This window comes from Beauveria bassiana, assembly GCF_000280675.1.
Source record: "Beauveria bassiana ARSEF 2860 unplaced genomic scaffold BBA_S00040, whole genome shotgun sequence".
NCBI classification, from domain to species: Eukaryota; Fungi; Ascomycota; class Sordariomycetes; order Hypocreales; family Cordycipitaceae; genus Beauveria; species Beauveria bassiana.
Window position 1 is genome coordinate 89,678 of NW_007930875.1, and position 19,986 is coordinate 109,663.

At 53.1% G+C, this 19,986-nt stretch overlaps 7 protein-coding genes across 7 annotated transcripts in view; 4 read left to right on the plus strand and 3 right to left on the minus strand.

The window, feature by feature from the left end:
• Positions 1-779: 779 nt before the first annotated feature.
• On the plus strand, positions 780-2,099 carry BBA_08794 (uncharacterized protein; the record flags this gene model as incomplete). The annotated part of the gene is made up of 1 exon (XM_008603891.1): positions 780-2,099. The coding sequence occupies one exon, from the start codon at positions 780-782 to the stop codon at positions 2,097-2,099; it is 1,320 nt and encodes a 439-aa protein (XP_008602113.1).
• Positions 2,100-2,988: 889 nt separating this feature from the next.
• BBA_08795 (sphingomyelin phosphodiesterase) lies at positions 2,989-5,362 on the plus strand (the record flags this gene model as incomplete). The annotated part of the gene is made up of 5 exons (XM_008603892.1): positions 2,989-3,159; positions 3,209-3,295; positions 3,346-3,653; positions 3,734-3,942; positions 4,005-5,362. 5 exons carry the CDS (start codon positions 2,989-2,991, stop codon positions 5,360-5,362), a joined length of 2,133 nt encoding a protein of 710 aa, XP_008602114.1.
• A 120-nt stretch (positions 5,363-5,482) lies between these two features.
• Positions 5,483-7,978, minus strand: BBA_08796 (glycosyl hydrolase family 92; the record flags this gene model as incomplete). Its single annotated transcript, XM_008603893.1, has 2 exons — positions 5,483-6,131; positions 6,189-7,978. The coding sequence occupies 2 exons, from the start codon at positions 7,976-7,978 to the stop codon at positions 5,483-5,485; spliced, it is 2,439 nt and encodes an 812-aa protein (XP_008602115.1).
• A 1,386-nt stretch (positions 7,979-9,364) lies between these two features.
• On the plus strand, positions 9,365-10,243 carry BBA_08797 (uncharacterized protein; the record flags this gene model as incomplete). Its single annotated transcript, XM_008603894.1, has 4 exons — positions 9,365-9,556; positions 9,599-9,874; positions 9,940-10,143; positions 10,217-10,243. 4 exons carry the CDS (start codon positions 9,365-9,367, stop codon positions 10,241-10,243), a joined length of 699 nt encoding a protein of 232 aa, XP_008602116.1.
• Positions 10,244-11,146: 903 nt separating this feature from the next.
• On the minus strand, positions 11,147-12,266 carry BBA_08798 (Aquaporin-like protein; the record flags this gene model as incomplete). Its single annotated transcript, XM_008603895.1, has 2 exons — positions 11,147-12,159; positions 12,227-12,266. The coding sequence occupies 2 exons, from the start codon at positions 12,264-12,266 to the stop codon at positions 11,147-11,149; spliced, it is 1,053 nt and encodes a 350-aa protein (XP_008602117.1).
• Positions 12,267-13,637: 1,371 nt separating this feature from the next.
• Positions 13,638-15,273, minus strand: BBA_08799 (uncharacterized protein; the record flags this gene model as incomplete). Its single annotated transcript, XM_008603896.1, has 2 exons — positions 13,638-14,707; positions 14,769-15,273. 2 exons carry the CDS (start codon positions 15,271-15,273, stop codon positions 13,638-13,640), a joined length of 1,575 nt encoding a protein of 524 aa, XP_008602118.1.
• A 1,527-nt stretch (positions 15,274-16,800) lies between these two features.
• The window catches only part of BBA_08800 (peptidase C14), a gene marked incomplete at both ends in the record, with an annotated part of 4,005 nt that continues 819 nt past the window's right edge, over positions 16,801-19,986 (plus strand). The window contains 2 exons of the mRNA XM_008603897.1: positions 16,801-17,637; positions 17,696-19,975. Coding sequence (XP_008602119.1) covers positions 16,801-17,637; positions 17,696-19,975 — 3,117 coding nt within the window. The remainder of the gene's footprint in view (positions 17,638-17,695; positions 19,976-19,986) is intronic.

The following is a 19,986-nucleotide window of genomic DNA, read 5'->3' on the forward strand; positions in this document are numbered from 1 at the left end:
AACAGTGACCTTTCCAAGCCACATACCATGAGAATGCCGTTGCGGCACAAGTATACGAGAAAGAGCAAGAATTAGCCCGTGGTAGCAATGTCGCCTTGCCCACGATGGATGCGCTAGTTGCAGCCCTATACGCCTTCCTTCGACTAGGCACAGTCACTCAATCACTGTCCTCATCAGTTCCACTATGTGTGGATAGAACAACAAGATAGCTTGCCCAATTTCAGACCAAAAATATCCACTTCCCCGCGTGTACACTATGGAGAAACGGGTGGGATGGCGATGGGTAGCGTCGGTCAATACCAAAAGGGGTTGGCATCGCCGGCCCGTATTCGCGCCTCATTGGCGCAGCTACTTCAAAGCCTCCTTTCTCTGCTGCAAGTATCCTGAATATCTCTCATCAATTCATTTGCTACCTGCATTGTGGCGTCGCGTGGTCTTGTGTGTGGCTGCCATTTTGGCACGTTTCTAGCAGGGACTCGTATCCATGAGCCCAATGCTCATTTCACCATGCAGCCTGATTCTTCATTCAGGTCGACTACAGGCTGGGTGCAAGGGCGCGCTAGAAGCTGTCAGGCAATAAACGTGTTTCCACCTCGGCAGCTCGTGAGGTTTCTCGTTGTCCATTCTGGCTGTTAGGTTGGAAGATAAAGTTCGTGCATCTTCTCCTGGAGTTTTCTCACACGAATTCCTCTTCTGCCATTGTCCTCCTACATACACTCGTTTTTTACCCCCTTTGACCTTCGTTACACTCATCAAGCGTACTGTTTGACCCTATCAGGATGAAGTTTTCCCACATTGCTTCCCTGGCCGCTTTGGTCAGCGGCTCTCTTGCTGCTACCCTTGTCGAGGTCGTTTCCGGTGCAATTGACAAGGCAGACAAAGACACGCTTGCACTCACCGCGGCCGTAAAGGCATTCAGCGGTGACATCAAGCCTGTCGTTGCCGCCGCAGATGCCCTCATCAAGGATGTTCAGGCCAGCAAGTCCCTCATTGATTCGACCCCCGGCAAGCCGCTTACTCTCGGCGATGTTGCCGACATTTCAGGGCCCGCAAGCCAACTTTGGCAGGACTCGGGCGCTCTGGTCGCGGCCTTGACGGCTCGCAAGACCGATGTTGAGAAGGGCAACTACTGCTCTCTTGTTCAGGGACAGACAAAGACCATCTACACGGCTTCCATTGCTCTGATTGATACCATTACCGGCCGGGTTGGTGATGACGGCAAGTCTGCAGCAGAGGCTGTGGCCGGTCTGATGAGAGATGTTCTTCAAAAGTCTATCGATGCCTATGCAACCTGTAAGGATGCTAATCCTACCACTTCGTCTTCCACCACGACCGCTACTTCGACTACTTCTTCGACTACCTCTGCCACTACCTCCTCCTCCACTGGCACGACTTCCTCTGGAACTTCTACCGGAACTACTAGCACTGGAACTACCAGCACTGGAACTACCAGTACTGGAACCACCAGCACCGGAACCACCAGCACCGGAACTACCAGCACTGGCACTTCTACAACTGGAACTCACACTACTGGAACTCACACCACTGGAACGCACACTACTGGCGTGACTACCAGCTCTCACTGGAACAACGGCACGACTACTTCTGCCCCAGGAGGCGGTACCACCGTCACTACCATCTGCACTACTCCCACTACCACCACAACCAGCGGCGGCGGCGGGTGCAAGTCTTGCCCTGGTGGCGACAATGGTCATGACAATGGAAATGGCAATGGCGGTGATCACGGCTCCGGAAATGGCAGCGGTAACGGCAGTGGAAATGGCGGCTCTGGCAACGGCAATGGCAATGGCTCCGGTTCTGGCAACGGCTCCGGCTCTGGCAACGGCTCTGGTAACGGCTCTGGCAACGGCTCCGGCTCTGGCTCCGGTTCTGGTTCTGGTTCTGGTTCTGGTTCTGGTTCTGGTTCTGGTTCTGGCTCTGGTTCTGGTTCTGGTTCTGGCTCTGGTTCTGGTTCTGGCTCTGGCTCTGGCTCCGGCTCTGGCTCTGGCGGCAACGCTCCTCCTGTTGTTACCAACAGTGGCAACCTCATGGCTCCCGCTGGCGCTCTGGCCCTCGCCATTGCTGCTCTCGTCATGTAAACGGTCTCTCATTCTATTCATGTCAAGTACGATCTCTGAACTCGGTTCGTTTGCGAAAATGCCAATGTTACGAGCAAAATGTACGATCAAGCATCATGTTCTCTTTCTAGTATATAGTCTCATATTAATTTGCTGTGATGTAGCGCTTTCGCCCATTTTTATTGACTCAATTGATATTGTCAGTCTCTGTGCCCATCATGTTCCACTTTCCCAAGTATTGTCAGTCTAGGCGCTTTCTCGCCATCCTCCAATCAGCAATATTGGCGCAGTGCCCTTTATTAACTCTCTGCAGTCCAAAGTACACATGTATTTATTCCCAGCCCGCCTTTCCAGGCTGCAGTATTCCCACTTGCGCCCCCATTATTAGCGGCCGCTTGACTAGGGGAGGGCTGATGATGATGAAATAACTGGGCCAAAGCCGTACGAGAACTTGTATCCGCTCACCCGCACGTCCGCCTAATCCGCTGCCAATCACTTGCTGCGAAAGCCTGTGACTTGCATGAAATAATTGATAGCACGACGCGGGGTATAGACAAGCATGTTCAGGGGCCAGTCAGGTCCCCAAAGCCACTGGCGCTCCCCGTCTGGCCCTTTCAGGGTTGGACGGGCAGCCACACAACATGCCCCCCCCACAACTGCATTCCCCAACTGGTTCATGAGATGGTTATGGAGGAAGTCCCTCGTATGGGCGTAGCGTCGGTGCGTCGTACTGGTAGTTACCAAGACAATGTGTCAGTGATGTTTTTTCTTGGTGCCGCGGTTAGTCTCATAATATTTTTTCGCGACGAGTATTTCCACTCGACGATCCCCTCTCGGCAGCGGGAGACGTTGGCCACACTCTTTGTTGCTCTCCTCTTCTCCCGCGAACTGGGAAAAATCGTGCCCGACAATGCGTCTCTCTCAATATTGGGGCATTATTGCCATTGCCTCACAATCAATAAGTGTGGCGCAGGGGAAGCAACAAAGCAAGCATACCATGCTGCAGAGGTCGCTGGAGGCAGGTACTTGGGCTCTGGAGACGAGAGATATGTTTGAGATTAAAACCTGTGAATCCTGCCAGGTAAGTCCTCTTTTATCGATGACCGAGACTGTCTTCTTACTCGTGGCAGAATCTCATCAGTGTCATCAAAGGGTTAGTTGAGGACAGCGACGAGCCTCTAGTCTCGATTGGAACAAAATTATGCTTGGCTAGCACTGTAAGTCTTCCCGCCTCTTGAACCATTTCATCTTATTAATTGCGCAACAGTCTTATGATGAAGAGTTTTGCGCCGGTACCGTTGAGCGCGAGGCCCCCGCGCTGGCTGAACTGGCGCGCAACGTAGAGCCCAACTCGACGGCCGCCATTCAGTTTTGCATTACATTTCTCGGTGTTTGCGACTATCCCGAGGTGAAGAAATGGGAGGTCCCGTTCCCATCGAAGCCCTTTTGCGATGCAAAGTCTCCCGCACCAAGTAACAAGAAGCCTCTCAAAGTCGTTCACTATAGTGATATTCACGTGGATCCGCTCTATGTCGCGGGCTCCAGCACCGAGTGCAAGAAGCCGATTTGCTGCCGGTAAGTGGTGTATTGAATGCTTTTTGACTTGTTCTGCCATCTCTTGTACTTCAGACTTTTGCTGACAATTAGTATACCAGACCGTTTGCCAAAAAGGATGAGCCAGGGAATGCAAAGTCTCCTGCTGGCCCGTACGGGGACCATAACTGCGGCGTGCCAGAATCGCTGGAATCAAGCATGTACAATGCAATCAAGAAGATGTTTCCTGATCAAATATTTACCATCTTCACCGGCGACATTGTTGATCACATGATTTCGAATACCAGCAAGCCTTATAATTTGAAAGAGAGTAAGTCGGCTACTGGAATATTGGAGGCCTTGATGGGCTGCCCACTAACACCACTTCTTTAGTCGACGACGCCTATAACAAGATGAATGACAGCTTCAAGCTCGTATACGGCACAATTGGAAACCACGAAGTGCATCCTGTCAACATTTTCGAACCAAAATCCATAGGAAACGCAACCCAGTGGGTGTATGATGCCATTGCAAAGAAATGGGCGTCGTGGATTGGAGACACTGCCGAGCAACAAGTCCTCGATATCGGCGCATACTCAACCAAGTACCCCAACGGCAACTTGCGCATCATTTCTCTAAACACCAACATGTACTACCGGTTCAACTTTGCCGTGTACCAGAAAGACATGCTTCAAGACCCCAACGGACAGCTGGCGTGGCTGGTCAAGGAGCTCGACAAGGCGGAAAAGAAGGGCGAAAACGTCTACATTATCGGCCACATGCCCATGGGCATGCCCGATGCCCTGACCGACCCGGCCAACTACTTTGACCAGATTGTCCGGCGGTACGCGACCACCATTCGCGGCCTGTTCTTTGGCCACACGCACATGGATCATTTCGAAGTCAGCTACTCGGACTACTCGAAGCGCGACGCATCGCACGCCACGGCCATGTCCTACATCTGCCCAGCACTCTTGCCCACGTCTGGCATGCCCGCTTTCCGCGTATACGACGTCGATCCCGACACATTTGCCATTCTCGATGCCGTCACCTACATTGCCGACATGACCGATCCCGAGTATCAAAAGTCCGGGCCGACGTGGAAGAAATACTACTCCGCCAAAGAGTCCTACGGCTCACTACTCTCTCCGCCCATTGCAGCAGCCGAGGCCGAGCTCACACCGGCTTTCTGGCACAATGTCACTTTAGCTTTTGAAAGCAACGCCACGCTGTTTGACGAATACGTGTCGCGCAAGAGCCGGGGGTGGATCAAAAAAAGTTGCCAGGGAGACTGCAAGGAGCAGGAAATCTGCCAGCTGCGTGCCGGTCGCAGCCAGAGCAACTGCCACAAGATCAAGCCCGGTGCGACCTTTGTCAAGAGGGACAATGGCCTGGAGCGACCGAAGCGTGCGCGCTGCGACAATTCAGTCATGCCCGATATGCTGCGCCTGCTCGCCTCCCGACAGGATCTGCTTGAGGATCTTCAGGCGAGGTTCATTGCGAGCGGTGCAAGAATCAAGCCTTGGAAGCAGGAAAGTCTCCCTATTCGCAACAGGGCATCAGTTTCGCCCAACTCAACAGACACTGGTGCGGAATGCGTGGAGCGCGGCTCGGCCACTTCGGGGAGTGCAAGCGGTACAGCGCCCTTGCTCACAGAAACCAACGCGCCAAAGTCATTGGCATTTACATTGCAGTGTCCATCCGCACTTTCCATCGTCTTTGTACTCGCTCTCACTCTAGTCCTCCACTGAGAGAGTAATACTCACAGGTCAAAGAGTTGACGGTCAAACTCAAACAGAAAGAGAAAGCTTATATAAGTAGATAGTATCAAATGTATTTATGAAATAATTACCAAAGCCGGAAAACCATATTTACAGAGACGGCGAATATAGCTGTGCACTTCCTGGAGCCGCCCACCTCTTGGAGTAGGTTTGATTAAAGCCCGAGTAGCGACCCAGGCTAGGAGGCAAATCGCCCACCGCGGTCCCCCAGTTACTCTCATTCTTCCCCAGCGTGAGAACGAGTTCCTTGCCCTCGGTAAAGAATGAGTGGTCAATCCAGTTCTTTGTGTAGGGCTTGCCGTTGAGCGTCGCGCTCTGAATATAAATATTCTTGTACGCGGCGTCAAAGTGGACGTTGCGAATCTTGGCCGTCTTGCCGGTGACGGGGTGCTTGACGGTCACGCTGGGGAAAAAGGGCGGCGTGATGAGGTAGACGTCTTGTCCCGGGTTGGGAAAGAGACCCATCATGCTGAAGGCGACAAAGGAGCCCATGGCGCCGCTGTCGTCGTTGCCGGGGAGGCCCGGAGGGGTCGGCTGGAAGAAGCGCGGAATGTAAAAGTGGCTGCGCTTGGCGGAGAGGGCCGGACGGCCGGCGTAGTGGTACTGGAAGACGGTGAGGAAGGCAGGCTCGTTTCCAATGTACGTGATTCCCTGGTCGTGCAGGTAGTCGAGTCGGCGACAAAAGGCATCGGGGCCACCATACATGGTGACGAGACGTGCTTGGTCGTGAGGCACAAAGCTACAACAGAGGTGGTTTAGCATTTGTCATTTCGGGACAGTACTTTTTGCGACTTACAATCCGTATTCCCAGATACTGCTCTCAAAGGTCTCGGGGCCGCTATTCTGGAGCGAGCACACACTCTTGCCATCCAAGTTGCTACACTTGAGCGGGTCCTGGTAGCCCCAGGTCTGATTCAGGTACTTTGGCTGGAAGAATCCCGTGAATCCAGTATCGGTCCCGTTGCCAAAGGAGGACTTTTGGTCGGCACGGTACAGATTCTCCCAGTTGCGGCTGGACGAAATGTACTTTTGCTGCTCATCCTTGTTGCCCCTGAGACCCGCCATCTGGGCAATGGCAAAGTCATTGTACGCATACTCGAGCGTGCGGCTGAGACTGCGCGTGAGCGTGCCGAAGCCCTTGTAGTCAAAGTCCTGCACGGGAATGTAGCCGAGCTCCTTCCACGAGTCGATTCCGCCGCGGCCGTGGCAGCACCAGTCAAACGGCTCGACCTCGGCATCCTTCTTGACAGCCTCGTAGCCCTTGTCCCAGTCGATGCCGTTGCTGATGCCCTTGAGGTACGCATCGGCCAGAACAATGTCGGCATTGGAGCCGCCCTGGGTGTATCCGCGACTCAGACTCATGCGACAGTCGGGCAGCCAACCGTCATTTTCATACGTGGAAATCAGGGAACGAATCATTTGTGACACGGCAGCAGGGTCGAGAATGGTGAGAAAGGGTAGCTGAGAGCGAAAAAGATCCCAGATGCAGTAAAACGAGTCAAAGTACGGCTCGCCGTCGTCCCACAATGGGTTCTCGCCAGTAAAGTTTTGGGGGTTGACCATGGTGCGGTAGATGCCAGAGTAAAAGTTCTTGACCAGAGACTCATCCACACCATTCGTCTCGACCTTGACGTTGATCATCTTGGCCTTCCATGCATCCCTTGCTTCTCGCGAATGCTTGTTAAAGTCAAAATTCGGAATCTCCTTTTCCGCATTCGAGCAAGCCTGCTCCTCGCTCATGAAACTGACACCCACGCGTGCATAGACGGGAATGTGGCTGTCGGCGAACCGCACAAAGGCACCGCCGGGCAGGGGGTAGCCGTTGATGGAGCGCGAGATCTCAAGGTCGTGCACGTCGGTGCTCGCGCGGCTGTCCACAAAGATGCCCGAGTCGGCAATCTTGGGACCCTTGAAGTCGGTGCAAAAGTAGGCCTTGTACATGCCCTGCGAAAAGCTCGAGACAAAGACGGCGTGGCCCTTGATGCGGCCCGTCTGGGGGTCCACGGAGACTGTGCCATTGTCCTGGCGCGAGTTGGACAAGTCTGTCAGATCCTGCAGAATAAGAGGCTTGTCGCCATCCTTGGCCCCGTTAAAGGTAAACTTGAACAGCGCGGCATGGTGGGTGGCTGTCATTTCCACCTTGGGCCCGCTGTCGAGCGTGATGCCAAAGTAGCCGGGCTTGGCGACCACGCTGTCGTTTTTAAACGTGCCATGCTGCGTGCGAGTCTTTTTGGGAAAATCGCACAAATTCACATCATTATTATTCCCGCAGGAGTTGTACGGGAACAGCGGAAAGTTGCCGAGCGAGGGCGAGCCTCCGGTGCCAGAGTCGTGCAGCACGCTGAAGCCGGTGACGGGCGAGCCGTCGAGGGTGAAGCCGCCCTGGTTGCTGCCGCTGTTGGTGTCGGCGACCGCCTTGGCCATGCCATAGGGCACAGTGGCGCCCGGAAAGACATTGCCACCGTTGCTGGAGCCAATCAGCTGGTCGACATAGTCAATAGGATCGTAGTGGACATCACGAGATGTCGCGGCCGCTCTCGCAACGACTGGTAGAGATAGGGCCAGAAACTTGAGTGCAGGCGCCATTGCTTACACGTAGAATTATAAAACTGCCTTTGCGGGACAAGGGATACACAAGTTCGATCCTGAAAATGGCACAGGCTCAAGACACGGGGAACGCGGTCGATTAATATGCGAAACAAAGGAGCCGGACATTGTGTCGCTGCCATGCTACCTCATACAATAGTGCAGCTAATGATAATTTCGAATGCCTCTACTAACACGGTCTCATCGCCGGCGGCAGATTCGCGTTGCTGCTAACGCGCATCTAGTAGGGTTGCACTAGCCCATGCATATATAATCGATCAGGATGCCGACCGAGCACGCGACGTGCGAATGCCACCTCGATGGTCAAGAATGTACCACTACTCTCTCACGTGGGAATTTCTATTCATGGTCACGATACCCAGTCTCCGTCTGACATGAACGGCAGGCGACCCAGCATATTTCCCCGTCTTCGGCCTGATTTGCTTGGCGTCAAATCGAATCGAAAAACTAGAGTAAGAAAGAGGGACAACTAGTTCTTCCAGGCAGATGCGCCAAATCCGGTCCTAATTAAACTTGAGCGCGTCGTGCATTTTGGGCGCGTCTTCATTTCCGAACGCCAGCCGTGGCACCTTGCTCCTTTGAGCGGAAAATTCCGTTGCTAATCAGGGGCAACATTCCAAAGACGGATATAATTAGAGCATAACTTTGATATAGTCAGATATGTAGACTGGTAGCGTTCAAAACCGACAGTTTGACAGCCTAGCGCAAGTCATGAGGACGTGCAAGTGTACTACCAAAGAACTCGTAGTATTGCCTCGGGGCGCTATAAATCTCCTTCCAAAAGGAGAAGGCGGTTTTGAGTGGCGTTGCGTCATTTGGACTAAAAGTAGGGATTCATTAGCTAGTTACTTACCAACAATAATAATTTCTACCTTGATTTGATTTGATTTGATTTGATTTGATTACACCGTGACGTCCACACTAAGTTGTAGCATGAGGTCGTTGGGCGGGTTCACAAAGGTCTGCGGCTAACAGTTGGCCGCTTATTTCACGGTAATCTTTTCATTTGCACCTACTTCTTTATTAGTGAAGTTGTTAACTTTGAAGCGAGATCGAATTTGCTACTTTTCTGAGTCTGATGATATTTGCGGAGGATGCATCACTGATGTGGGTTGTGAGTCTCTCAACATCATGGCACACTTAGTCATCTTGCCGACGCCGCCAACTTTGACCTGTTGCCGCAGGCATCATCACTAGGAACAATAGAGTTGTCAATACAAGCACACCATTCCCTTCAGTCGTCGCGACGCGTCCAATGTCACAAACGCTGTGCCATCATGTACAAGGCCGTCACAACCAATGATACATAATATAATACGGCTGCGGCGAGCACCCCCTCCCGCACATCTATACACACTTTCCAAGATGGCTCTCGTGACCAATCGGCCAGTCCTTCCCATCCCAGCCGCGGTCGCTACGATAGGTGATATTTCAGCCCGCCTCGACCCCGTCCTGTCCTCGCTCGCCGAGCACAGTCGCGCCGCCGTCGCCTGGGCCGGCGTTTTTGGCTCGTTTGCGCGAGGCAAGCAGACTGACGCGAGCGACGTTGACCTACTCGTTGGTCTTGTGCCCAATGTGACTGACGACGACGTCTACTAGGCGCGGGGTGACGTTCTTGCGCAGCTGGATGAGACAATGGGCCGCAAGGTCGACTGCTTCTTCTTGCGCCACGGGCAACCTCTACCCTTTGTGCTCTGTCGCGCACTGTTGCACGCCAGGACAGTTTATGGTAGCGAGGCGTGGCTCGCGGACAATGGCGCGCGCGCCAAGGTTCTATTTGCCGCCACGATACACAAAGTGCAGACGCTCCTCGGCATGATGGAGACGCTCCTTGCCATACTTGACCGCAAAGCCGATGAAATCAGCGCGACTGTGGTAAGTAATGATGGATCCCGTAAAAAAGATATGTGCGCGTGTGTATAATCTGACGTGCATAAAAGTGCCTGGAACCCGAGACGTTGCCGCCTCAACTTGCAGATGGCTTGCAAGAGCTCGTGTGCTACATGTACACGAGGAGCAATGACCAAGAAGCGATGGACGCCTACTTTTACGGCGTCTACGACCGACTCCTGCCGATCAAGAGAATTTGGGACAAGTACTCCTACCGCGTGCCACAGCAGATGAAGAGCGGAGAGGGCAGGACCGTACGTGCTTTTCTAGCAACGGTACTACCGGATTGCTATCGTGAGCTTCGGGGCATATATAAGCCGTTTCTAGACAACATTGCCAGAGATGAGCGTATGAATATATCAAGCCACTTAGATAGTGTATCAGAGGGCGCTTTAGGATCGAGTAGAAAGTCAGAGGAGAGATCTAACCATGTGTCAACCCTGACTCTATCCCTGTACGGCATTAGAACAACGGCTAGTCTAAATTCTTTTGATAGGCAAAAAATCCATATCTCCTGTACGGCGTCGGAATAGAGGGCAGTCTAGATTTTATCAGTAGGCGAAAAGGTCATCATAGAAAAATGCAAAGGGCTGTTGTAGCTTATCTGTGTTTTCCACGGAATGCCGCTAATCGTAAGCGCGGCAGAACCTGGACTCTGTTCCCACGATGAAAACGTTTCGTACGAGCTTGTCATGTGCCTTCGGGGCCATGTAAGACAAAGATAATTCCGCATGGACTCTGAAATACGACTACGAAGCCCGCGGCGGCTCGCTATTCGTCTGGTCATTTCAATTAGGTCCTCCTGACGGATACGTCGTACTGCGCGTGTACTACAGCGGGCTGCCGCTATCATTCTCGTTGTTAGGCAGAGGTAAATGCAACGACGGATGTTGGTACATATTTTTCTTATATATATGGATGATGTGTCTCAATATAACAATAGTCGATTCGTCTCAAATCAACTAGCCATGGTCGAGCGTGCTTACGTGCAAGCGTCTCTGCAGCTCTTGCAACTAGTCAATGCATGAACTGCTGCATAAAATATGCGAGTCATGCGACTTGAACTTAAGTCGCTGTCATTGTTCAAGTTACCACGATTGCGGTGCACAGTCACACTGTCCAGGTCATGTTGAGCAGTATTGGATACGAATTATTCTTGACTTGACAATGAACTATGCAGTCAGCACAAGAGTGAGCCCCTGTACTGGAATATTGACCCGGAGCCAAGAGGCTACATGCGTCCGTGAGAGGTAGTACCTAGTTGTTACTGCTATGCTCCATGTGCTTTGAAATGTCGCTGTCATCTTCCACGGTGGCTGATGCCCGACTGAGGTGGCGCATGAGCCCTTCGCTGCCTGATTCAAACTGGACATGCCCTTTTTGAATCCTCAGCAAGCTATCGCGCATCAAAAACTCATAATACCCAGTGGCACAAAGGGTGGCTGGGATGCTGACGAGAATGCTGATGGGCGAGTAAGTCATGTAAGTAAACGCCCCCTTCCCGAAGAAGATGGCAGCAACCATGCGCGTGCCCAAATCACGAGCCATGTTGGTGCTTATGGTAATGTCAGCAAAACCCCAAACCATGGTCGCATAGGCGGTGCCAATGACAAAGGGGGCGCTTGCGGGCGAGATGAATGGGTTGGTGGGATCAATGCAAGCCCAGATGACGAGGGCGAGGAAGGCGTCGACGAAAAACTCAATCATGAAGAGAAAGCCAAGGTTCGTCTGATTTGGATTAGGAAAAGAACACAGAATGCTAGCAGGAGCGCCATTCGCTACTAATGGCTTGCCTGCAGCGATTAGCTCTGCCTTCATCTCCTGAATCTGCGGCCAGTACATGCCCATGACGAGCAATCCTGCAATGAATGCGCCAAATATCTGGCTGATAATGTATTGCGGGACCTTTTTCAGCGGGAAACCCTGCCAGAACCATAGAGCAATTGTGATGCACGGGTTGAAGTGGCCACCAGATGTTGGCCCGCAGCAGATGATGGCAAAAGCAATGCCAAAGCCGAATGCCCAACCGATCTGAAAGAGGCTGCCAAACGCCGCCACGCCGACCGGACTGGCAAGGTTCAAGGTGAAGCTGGCCACGGCGGCGATGCCGGGGAAGACGTAAAAGAATACACCGGTGGCCTCGGCCATGCACTCGCGGACCCATCGTGGGCGAGCACGCTCGAAATCGAGTCGGCGCTGGGATACGGGCTTTGCAGGAACAACGTGGCGGGAGACGTGTCTTTGGATTGCATCAGTCACACCCAGTTCTACTACAAAGCACACAATGCATCAGTAAGGGTACCACCAAACCGGGGCGATCATGGTTACAGCACTTACAGTCGTGGGTGTGGAGACGAGTGAGATCTGGAGAAGACATGGATGGTTGCTGGCCACTACAAAGTTCAAGTAAGGACAAGGGCCGGTAGATGCGGCTGCCAAACAACCATAGTGATTAGGTTGATATCAAGGGGAGACGTTGCATATATACTGTCGCAACTCCAGCTATTCCAGTCCCCGGACCCCCATTCCCGGACCCATCCCCGGACTGTCGGCCTCGTCTTTTCCCGAGCGCAAAAGGTGTCTGCCAAACCCGTTGACAAGACGCAATGGGCGGCAAGTTTTTGCCGGTTCGAGGCCAGTTAGTTCTGTTTTGATGCGCGGTGCGGGGGGAGGCTAAGTCCACCCCGTCACAAAGAGCGAAGAGCGGTTGGAAAGAACGCTCCGTCAACTCGGGCGGTTCCCCAAGAGAAGCGACTGGCGTGGACCGCCCGCACTCGTAGCAAATTCGTTTCGACACTACTTCTACGGACAAAGGTAGTAGTAGCGGGCCTGCAAGGTGGAGGAGGTGAACGGAAAGGTCAAATCATGCTCGGAATGCAAGTCATTGGCGCGGGGCTGGGGGGGTGGGTGGAGGGAAGGGAGAGAGGACCGATGCTGTCTCTGGGGTAGAAAACTACAATCTCATTGGCATTTCCGTCTGGGCAGTTGGCTAGGACCGGGAGCGAGATGGACTCATCGTCAGACAAGAGCAGGGGTGCTGGCCAATGGCGATGCAACATCATTCGTTCTCGGCCGAGGCTCTTCCTTTGCTTTCTCTTTTTCCGGTCATCGGAGGTGGGTTAATCTCAAGTTTACCCCAGAGGTGGCTTGCGTACCAGCGCGAGGAGGCTGACAAGCCCACGCTTCATAATAGAGGGGAATGGTGGGGTATAGTTTTATTCTTTAGTCGGAATAGCAACCTCTTGCCGGCTAACAAGTTCGGGAATTGATATTTTGTATAGTTTGTGTGGCACTACAACAATGAATGACGAGCGAATGCGGGGGAACAAGGACGATTTCCCCGCACTAGGCGAAGTGGAGAGGCTTTATTTACACGTACATACTAGCTAGCAAGAATCAAGCTTCTACATCACCACCACCACCACCACCACCTTCTTAGGCGTAACATTGCTGTTGGTGACGAGGTCGCTACCGTTTTAAGAGCGCCATATAGGTAAAAAGAGTTCTTTCTCTGCCTTTTTCTAGTAACTAGTCCTCCTTAGAACTCTGGTGACTTGCTCTCTTAGGCTGCTAGCTGTACTGGCCACTGTACGGCTGCTGTACTGGGTGTACGGCTTCTTTAGGTATAGCCGTGTACAAGCTACGTACGGGCCACGTACGGGCCACGTACGGTACGTACACCTGCATGCCTTCATGCCTCCGTGCCTCTGTGCCGCTCTTTCTCTATACAGTCGTAGCCAAGCTTACCTCAAAAGGGTTCCTTGAACTTCTGCAGCTCCCAGTTGACATCCGCTAGAAACTCACGGTTGTTATACGGCGTAATGTAGCCGTCAAAGCCATCTTCGTCGTCCCTTCGCCTCCGCTTTCTGCTTCTGCCCCCCTCCAGCCAAAGCTCGCCGTCGTCACGAATCCTTCGCGAACTCTTCAACGGATCTCCCGTGGGGAGGGCACTCTGCGTCGGCGTATGCCTGGAGCTTGGTGTCATGGCCAAGTCTGTCTGCCTGCTAAACGGCGTGCCTGCGCCTGATGTAATCCCTAGATTAGCCCCCGGCGTGCTTATACTACTCGCGCCTGATGACGCCCTTTCCAGGTTTGGCTGCTTGGCCGCCATGCTTTCGATGCAGCACATCTCGTAGTGCTGGCGCAGGGCGTTGCGATCAACGTTGTCCGTGACCTGCGCTTTTCGGCCGTGGTATTCATTCACGCCATCAAATGGCACAAAGGCGCGGACGCGGAGAGTTTCTGGATGGATGGAGAAGAGACGCGCGTCGAAGTAGTCGTGGAGGTGCTTCATCAGCAGGATGCCATTGTCTGGACTCCACGTATGCTGCCATGCTTCGTACAGCCGTCGCGTGCTGTTTTCGACAGCAGTGCTGTCGGTAGGGTTGCCTCTTTCCACAGGATAGATGTGGTAGTGCTGCTGTGGGATAATGTGGCACGCTTGAACGCCGGGGCCGATACGCTGACCCGGGCACCACGGCTCGCCGCGGCCTGAGACGGCGCAGCAGGTCGCTCGGTCGATGCAGGCCGCCCGGAACTCATTTATCACCCTCTTCGCTTCATCCACGTCAAGGCTCATGCTAGCAGGGGCAAGCATGTCGGCATATTCGTCCGTGGCGGCGTCGGCCTCGTCAGGGGCCTTCCCGGGGGAGGTTGAGCCGGACGCGGTGCGTTTCGTAGGGGATTGGGAGCGAGAGGCTTTAAGCTTCCGTCGCAGAGGCATGATGCTGAGGCGCGAGTCGGAAGGGACCTTATTGTATGGGAGGTAGGCGGGGTGGCGGCGGCGTTTGGGCATAGGGAGGTGTCGAGCGCATCTTGCTGTTCAGTTATGTTAGCTGGCTACAGTTGCAGATGATTATGCGGAGGACGGGCGGCTGACCTCGAATGTGATCTTGTAGCGAGGAACCGGCAGGTAAGCGGCAAAGCCCATGACGAACAATGTGGTACGTGACAGTTTTCCGTAGCCTGGGCGAGACAGAAGGCAGAGCAGGTACAAGCCGGTCGAAGTTCTCCTGTAGTATCCAAGAAGGGCAATCTGTTTGGCCTGCCATGTCGGGAGTTTCCGTCAGGGCAAAAGCGATATTCTTCCAAGCAGTCTCAACAACAACATTGTCTTGGTTATTGCCGTTGTTTTCGTTGTCGTGGCCGTGGTCGTTGCTTCCAATAGGGACATCATTGCCATGAAGGTTCTCGCTGTCATGTTCGGCTGTTGGCATCTCGAAGCACAAGGCCAGCTCGGTGCACACATCAGCAAAAGTCACTGTCGGCGTGTGCGGATTCTGGTAGAGGCCGGCAAAGGTGCGAGGATACTGCTGCCCTCCGCCGATGGTTAAATTTACATTCCATCCGAGAGACCGCTGTGACGCTGTGACAGCGGCAGACATAATTGTCACCAAGTTCTCTGGTTAACTGATGACCTTGGCAGGAGGGCATTCAGCCAGCTTAACGGAGATGCTTGGTGACTAAGCTCGGAACCACACCTTCATTGATGTGAATTAGGACCTATAATCCATACTGAGTGAGTATGATGGGTAAGTCTTGTATGCCAGGCTGGTACCGACAAGGGGGGCGACGTAGATGTAAATATTCATCAGACAGGGTTTGATTTTTGCTGGGGAGAGAGTTCCCTGACAGGGATATAATTACAAACGCACTTCATGCTATTGTTACGCCACGTTGGCCTGGAAACACGACCGTGGTGGGGAGCAACTAAAGCCCCCCCCCACTTCGCCCCCAGTGAGAATCTTTATTCAAGTCGGGCATCGGCGACCGTTGATCTCGGACAGCCATGGCTGACCAATCAAATTCCGGAGTCCGAGGTCAGATCCACTGGCAGGCTGGCAGCAGACTAATATTTCCTTTCTTGGGCTAGCTCTATGTGGCTACTGCCTCAGGCACTGCAGCCTCTGATTGGTCAATCTGGCTCGATTTTTCCTCAAGCCCTTGATATGCCACGCAGCCAAGCAGCCTCTCTGCGTGGCCCATGACAATCAACAACACGAATCAAGACCAATAACCTCACGATAATTATCGTTTTTCAAATCAACACTCAATGATCTGCTAAGCCTATACAGGCTATGCGAGAGCAAGGTGGGTCAATCCGAGGCGTCTGTGGCCGACTTTAGTTACCAAGCCCAGCAAATGCTGCTAGAGACGTCTAGTGCGGGTAAATCGTCCCCCGCATTCGCTCGCATTGCCACACAAAGCTACTATACAAATATCAATTCCCGAACTTGTTAGCCGGAAAGAGGTTGCTATTACGACTAAAGAATAGAACTAGACCCCACCAGTCCCTCTATTGTGAAGCGTGGCTGATCTGACCAACGAATGCAGAGGCCGTCTTGTAGCCTCCTCGCGCTGGTTCGCAAGCCACCTTTGGGGTAGACCAAGCTGCCCACGCACGGGACGAGTAATAGTTGGGAGGTGTGGGTGTGCACGCAGTCGTCCATAAATGGCGAGTATAGCAATGATCGGCGTGATATTGCATGTTGAAGTTGGCTGCGCATTGTAGCAGGGTTTCATTGGACAGCAGAGGAGCTGAGCTGCACCTTGCTGCAGAGATCTCGGAATAAGCAGCCATCTTGTCAAAGGGTCGCCCAGTCCTTGTCTCCGTCGGTGAAAGCCCTCTCACCCATTCGTTGCCGAAGCGTCGTGGCGCACCAGCAGTTTCTTATCGTCCACAATTTTCGGCTGATATATCCTACCCGTTCCAGATCAGACGATGCTGCCCAAATCAGCCCAAGAGCCTCCCGATTTCTTGTGTATCCCGATTTCCTCCTCATCCGTGGGTTCTTTCCCCATCTGCATTTCTCAGAGTCTGGCACTCCAAGTCGTCTTGGCCACGTACCAGAGCTTGGACTTTCTGCGCTGTGATACGCCCGGGCGCCGAGGTTGAGGCTCCCCCGCAAGTCATGGCCGCCGATACGAGCCAACAAACGAACTCTGCGGGGCTTGTTCTCATGCACGACAGCACGAACGCAGACATCGACATCATTGCCATCCATGGCCTGGACACAAAGTCCCCGAACACGTGGACATGGAAAGACCCCAACGATGCCACTAAGCAAATCAACTGGCTCCAAAATGCAGAGATGCTCCCAAGCGTTGTGGGACGGGCTCGGATCTTTACATGCGACTGGCCGGCAGACATGTTTCAGAAGTCAATACCGAGCACGCTCGAGGAGTCTGCTCAGTTCTTGCTGCACAGCATCACACTGCGTTTAGAGCAAAATAGAAAGGCAGGAGAAGACCGGCCACTGTTTTTCATCGCATCGTGCCTCGGGGGTATCATCTTGATAAAAGCCCTCGAGATCGATCGCCATAATGGCGATGACATTGGTCTCTCCTCTCTCACAGCAGCGACGCGTGGTATTGTTTTCCTTGCGACACCGTTCCAGGGGACTGCTTTCAAAGACATGCCTGATCTCACTGTAAAGGTCTGGGCCGCGTTCAAAGACCAGACGGCGACTGCCCTGATTGAGTACACGAAGGAACCGACGCCCGAACTCGACGAACTCGTGAGGAGATTCATTCGTCTACAACAGGAAAAAGATTATCACGTGTTCGCCTTTTGGGAAGCTCACGAAACGAGCCTGCTGAGTAAAATTTACCTGGGTTGGCTGTTTTCAAAGCGGGCGTCTCAGGCCTGGTACGCAGTGTTCTGTCTATCCGTGGCACGGTTTTCGCCCTGGCTGCTGGTACTCTGTCTTCTTTGGCGATTGGCGTTCCCTTTGTACCAACCAAAGCAGGTAAGCACAGTCCCAGAATCGTTCTTTTGAGGGGACAAAGTTGCTAACCATTCGTTAGCTGGTCAATAAGAGCTCGGCAACGGCGAAAATCCTTGACGAGCAGCGGCTTGACCGATGTCACGTCCTGATGAACAAGTTTGGCGACCGTTGTAATGATTATCATCATGTCGCTAGGAAAGTTAAACAGATTGTTGAAAAGATTCGCAAGGGAACCCCACTCGAGCAAGCCGACAAGCTAATACGCGAGAAACACTACACGACGGACAGGCTCAAGATTGAACGGCTCTCGGGCCGCCCACTAGCGATGGACCAGTGCTACATTAACCTCGCCATCGTTGAGCAATCTGACCAAGATGCGGCTCGCTCTAAAAAGGGAAGGGAGACAGCGCCGTCCCCGTTTTCCATCCTCGATCGACAGAAGGTTGAGGCACCCGACAAGACTATGCAGGTAGAGTTATCGGCAATTTTCAACGAACGCAAGGGAAGCGACGACCGCCCGATGCACCCACGAAGAATCTTGATTAGAGGACGTGCGGGAGTTGGCAAGACTACCTTGTGTAAAAAGATTGTCTATGAATTTACTAAAGGCACATGGGGCAAATGGAACGAATTGTTCGACCGCGTGCTTTGGGTGCCTCTACGAAACCTGAAACATGAAGGAAGACGCAAGATGCCTGTATATGCCTTTGAAGATCTCCTGAGTCATGAGTTCTTGCCAACGAATAAACGGAGTCTTGCTGAGGCGTTGTCCCGCGTATTGGATGCCAAGAGCAGCAAGACTTTATTTCTCCTTGATGGCCTGGATGAAGTGTCCCAGGACCTGACTGGCGACACTGGTATGGCCCGCTTCCTCAGTAGGCTTTTAAGCCAGCCCAGCGTTATCATCACGGCGCGGCCGTCCGTCGCGCCTCCGGCTAACCTGGATCTCGAATTGGAAACGATTGGATTCGGCCCTGATCAGGTTAACGAGTATATCGAAAAATCCTTCACTAATCCAGACACTGGCGCAACTGATCAGACAAAGGTCGGCAAGGTCAAGTCGTTTCTTCAAGAGCGGTGGCTCATCCAGGGTCTTGTGCGCATCCCAATCCAATTGGGCGCCCTTTGTTATGTCTGGGATGACTTTGAACCGGATGTGATACCGAATACTATGACCGGGATATACAAAAAAATTGCGCTGAAGTTGTGGAAGAAGGATGTCGAACGATTGGCGAAGCGACATAACGGAGATCTGGTGACAGCTTCCCAGATTACAAGCTCGGACGCCGAGGACCTCGTCGCAGATGAGGTCTATTTCCTCGAGGGTCTTGCCTTCACTGGACTGCATAACGATGTGATAGACTTTAATGCAAAAGATCGCGATTTTGTGTCTACGGAGTTCAGGCGACAGGGAATGCTGCTCGAGAAAGTCCTTCCACACATTTCTTTTGTGCGAACATCTGACCCATCATCTGCAGCCAAGTATCGAAGCTATCACTTTATACACCTGACATTTCAGGAATACTTTGCGGCGCGGTATTTTGTGCGGCAGTGGAAGAACCAAGGACAACTGCAGTTTCTTACACTCGGTAGTAAGGGCACAGGGACAACAGCAAGTGCCCCTGCTGACTTTCTTCGAAAACACAAATACACAGCTCGTTATGACATCTTTTGGCGATTTGTGGCCGGCTTACTTGACGGGGTTGGCCAGGCACTAAATTTCATCAATACGGTGGAGGGGGAGCCTCTCGACCTGTTGGGCCCTACACATCAGCGACTAGTAATGCATTGCTTAAGCGAAATATCGAGCAGCTTGCCAATGCGGGAAATGCTCGAAAAAAGGCTAGCCCAGTGGTTGCTTCTTGAATCCACGTTCAATAAAACAGCACTGCTAGCAAGCGAAGTGGAGTTTCCCGAGTTAGCCCTGAAGACATCCTTACTTGAAGAGTCTACTGATGTCCAGATAAGAATACTGCGGTCGCTAGGTAATCGAGCCTCAATTCCACTAAGTATCATTGAACAGGTGGCGGCGCGGCTCGACCACGCCGACAAGAACATGCGGCGCGCCGCCGTCGAGGCCCTAGGCAGACGATCGGAGCTGCCAGAGGCGGTGCTCAAGGCGGTGGTGGCGTGGCTTAATGATGATGATAAGGACGTGCGGCGCGCCGCCGTCGAGGCCCTAGGCGGACGATCAGAGCTGCCAGAGGCAGTACTTATGGCGGTGGCGGCGCGGCTTGAAGATGACGACGGCAAGGAGAACGTGCGGCACGCCGCCGCCGAGGCCCTGGGCGGACGATCAGAGCTGCCGGAGGCGGTGCTTACGGCGGTGGCGGCGCGGCTCGACAACGACGACGACGACGTGCGGGGCGC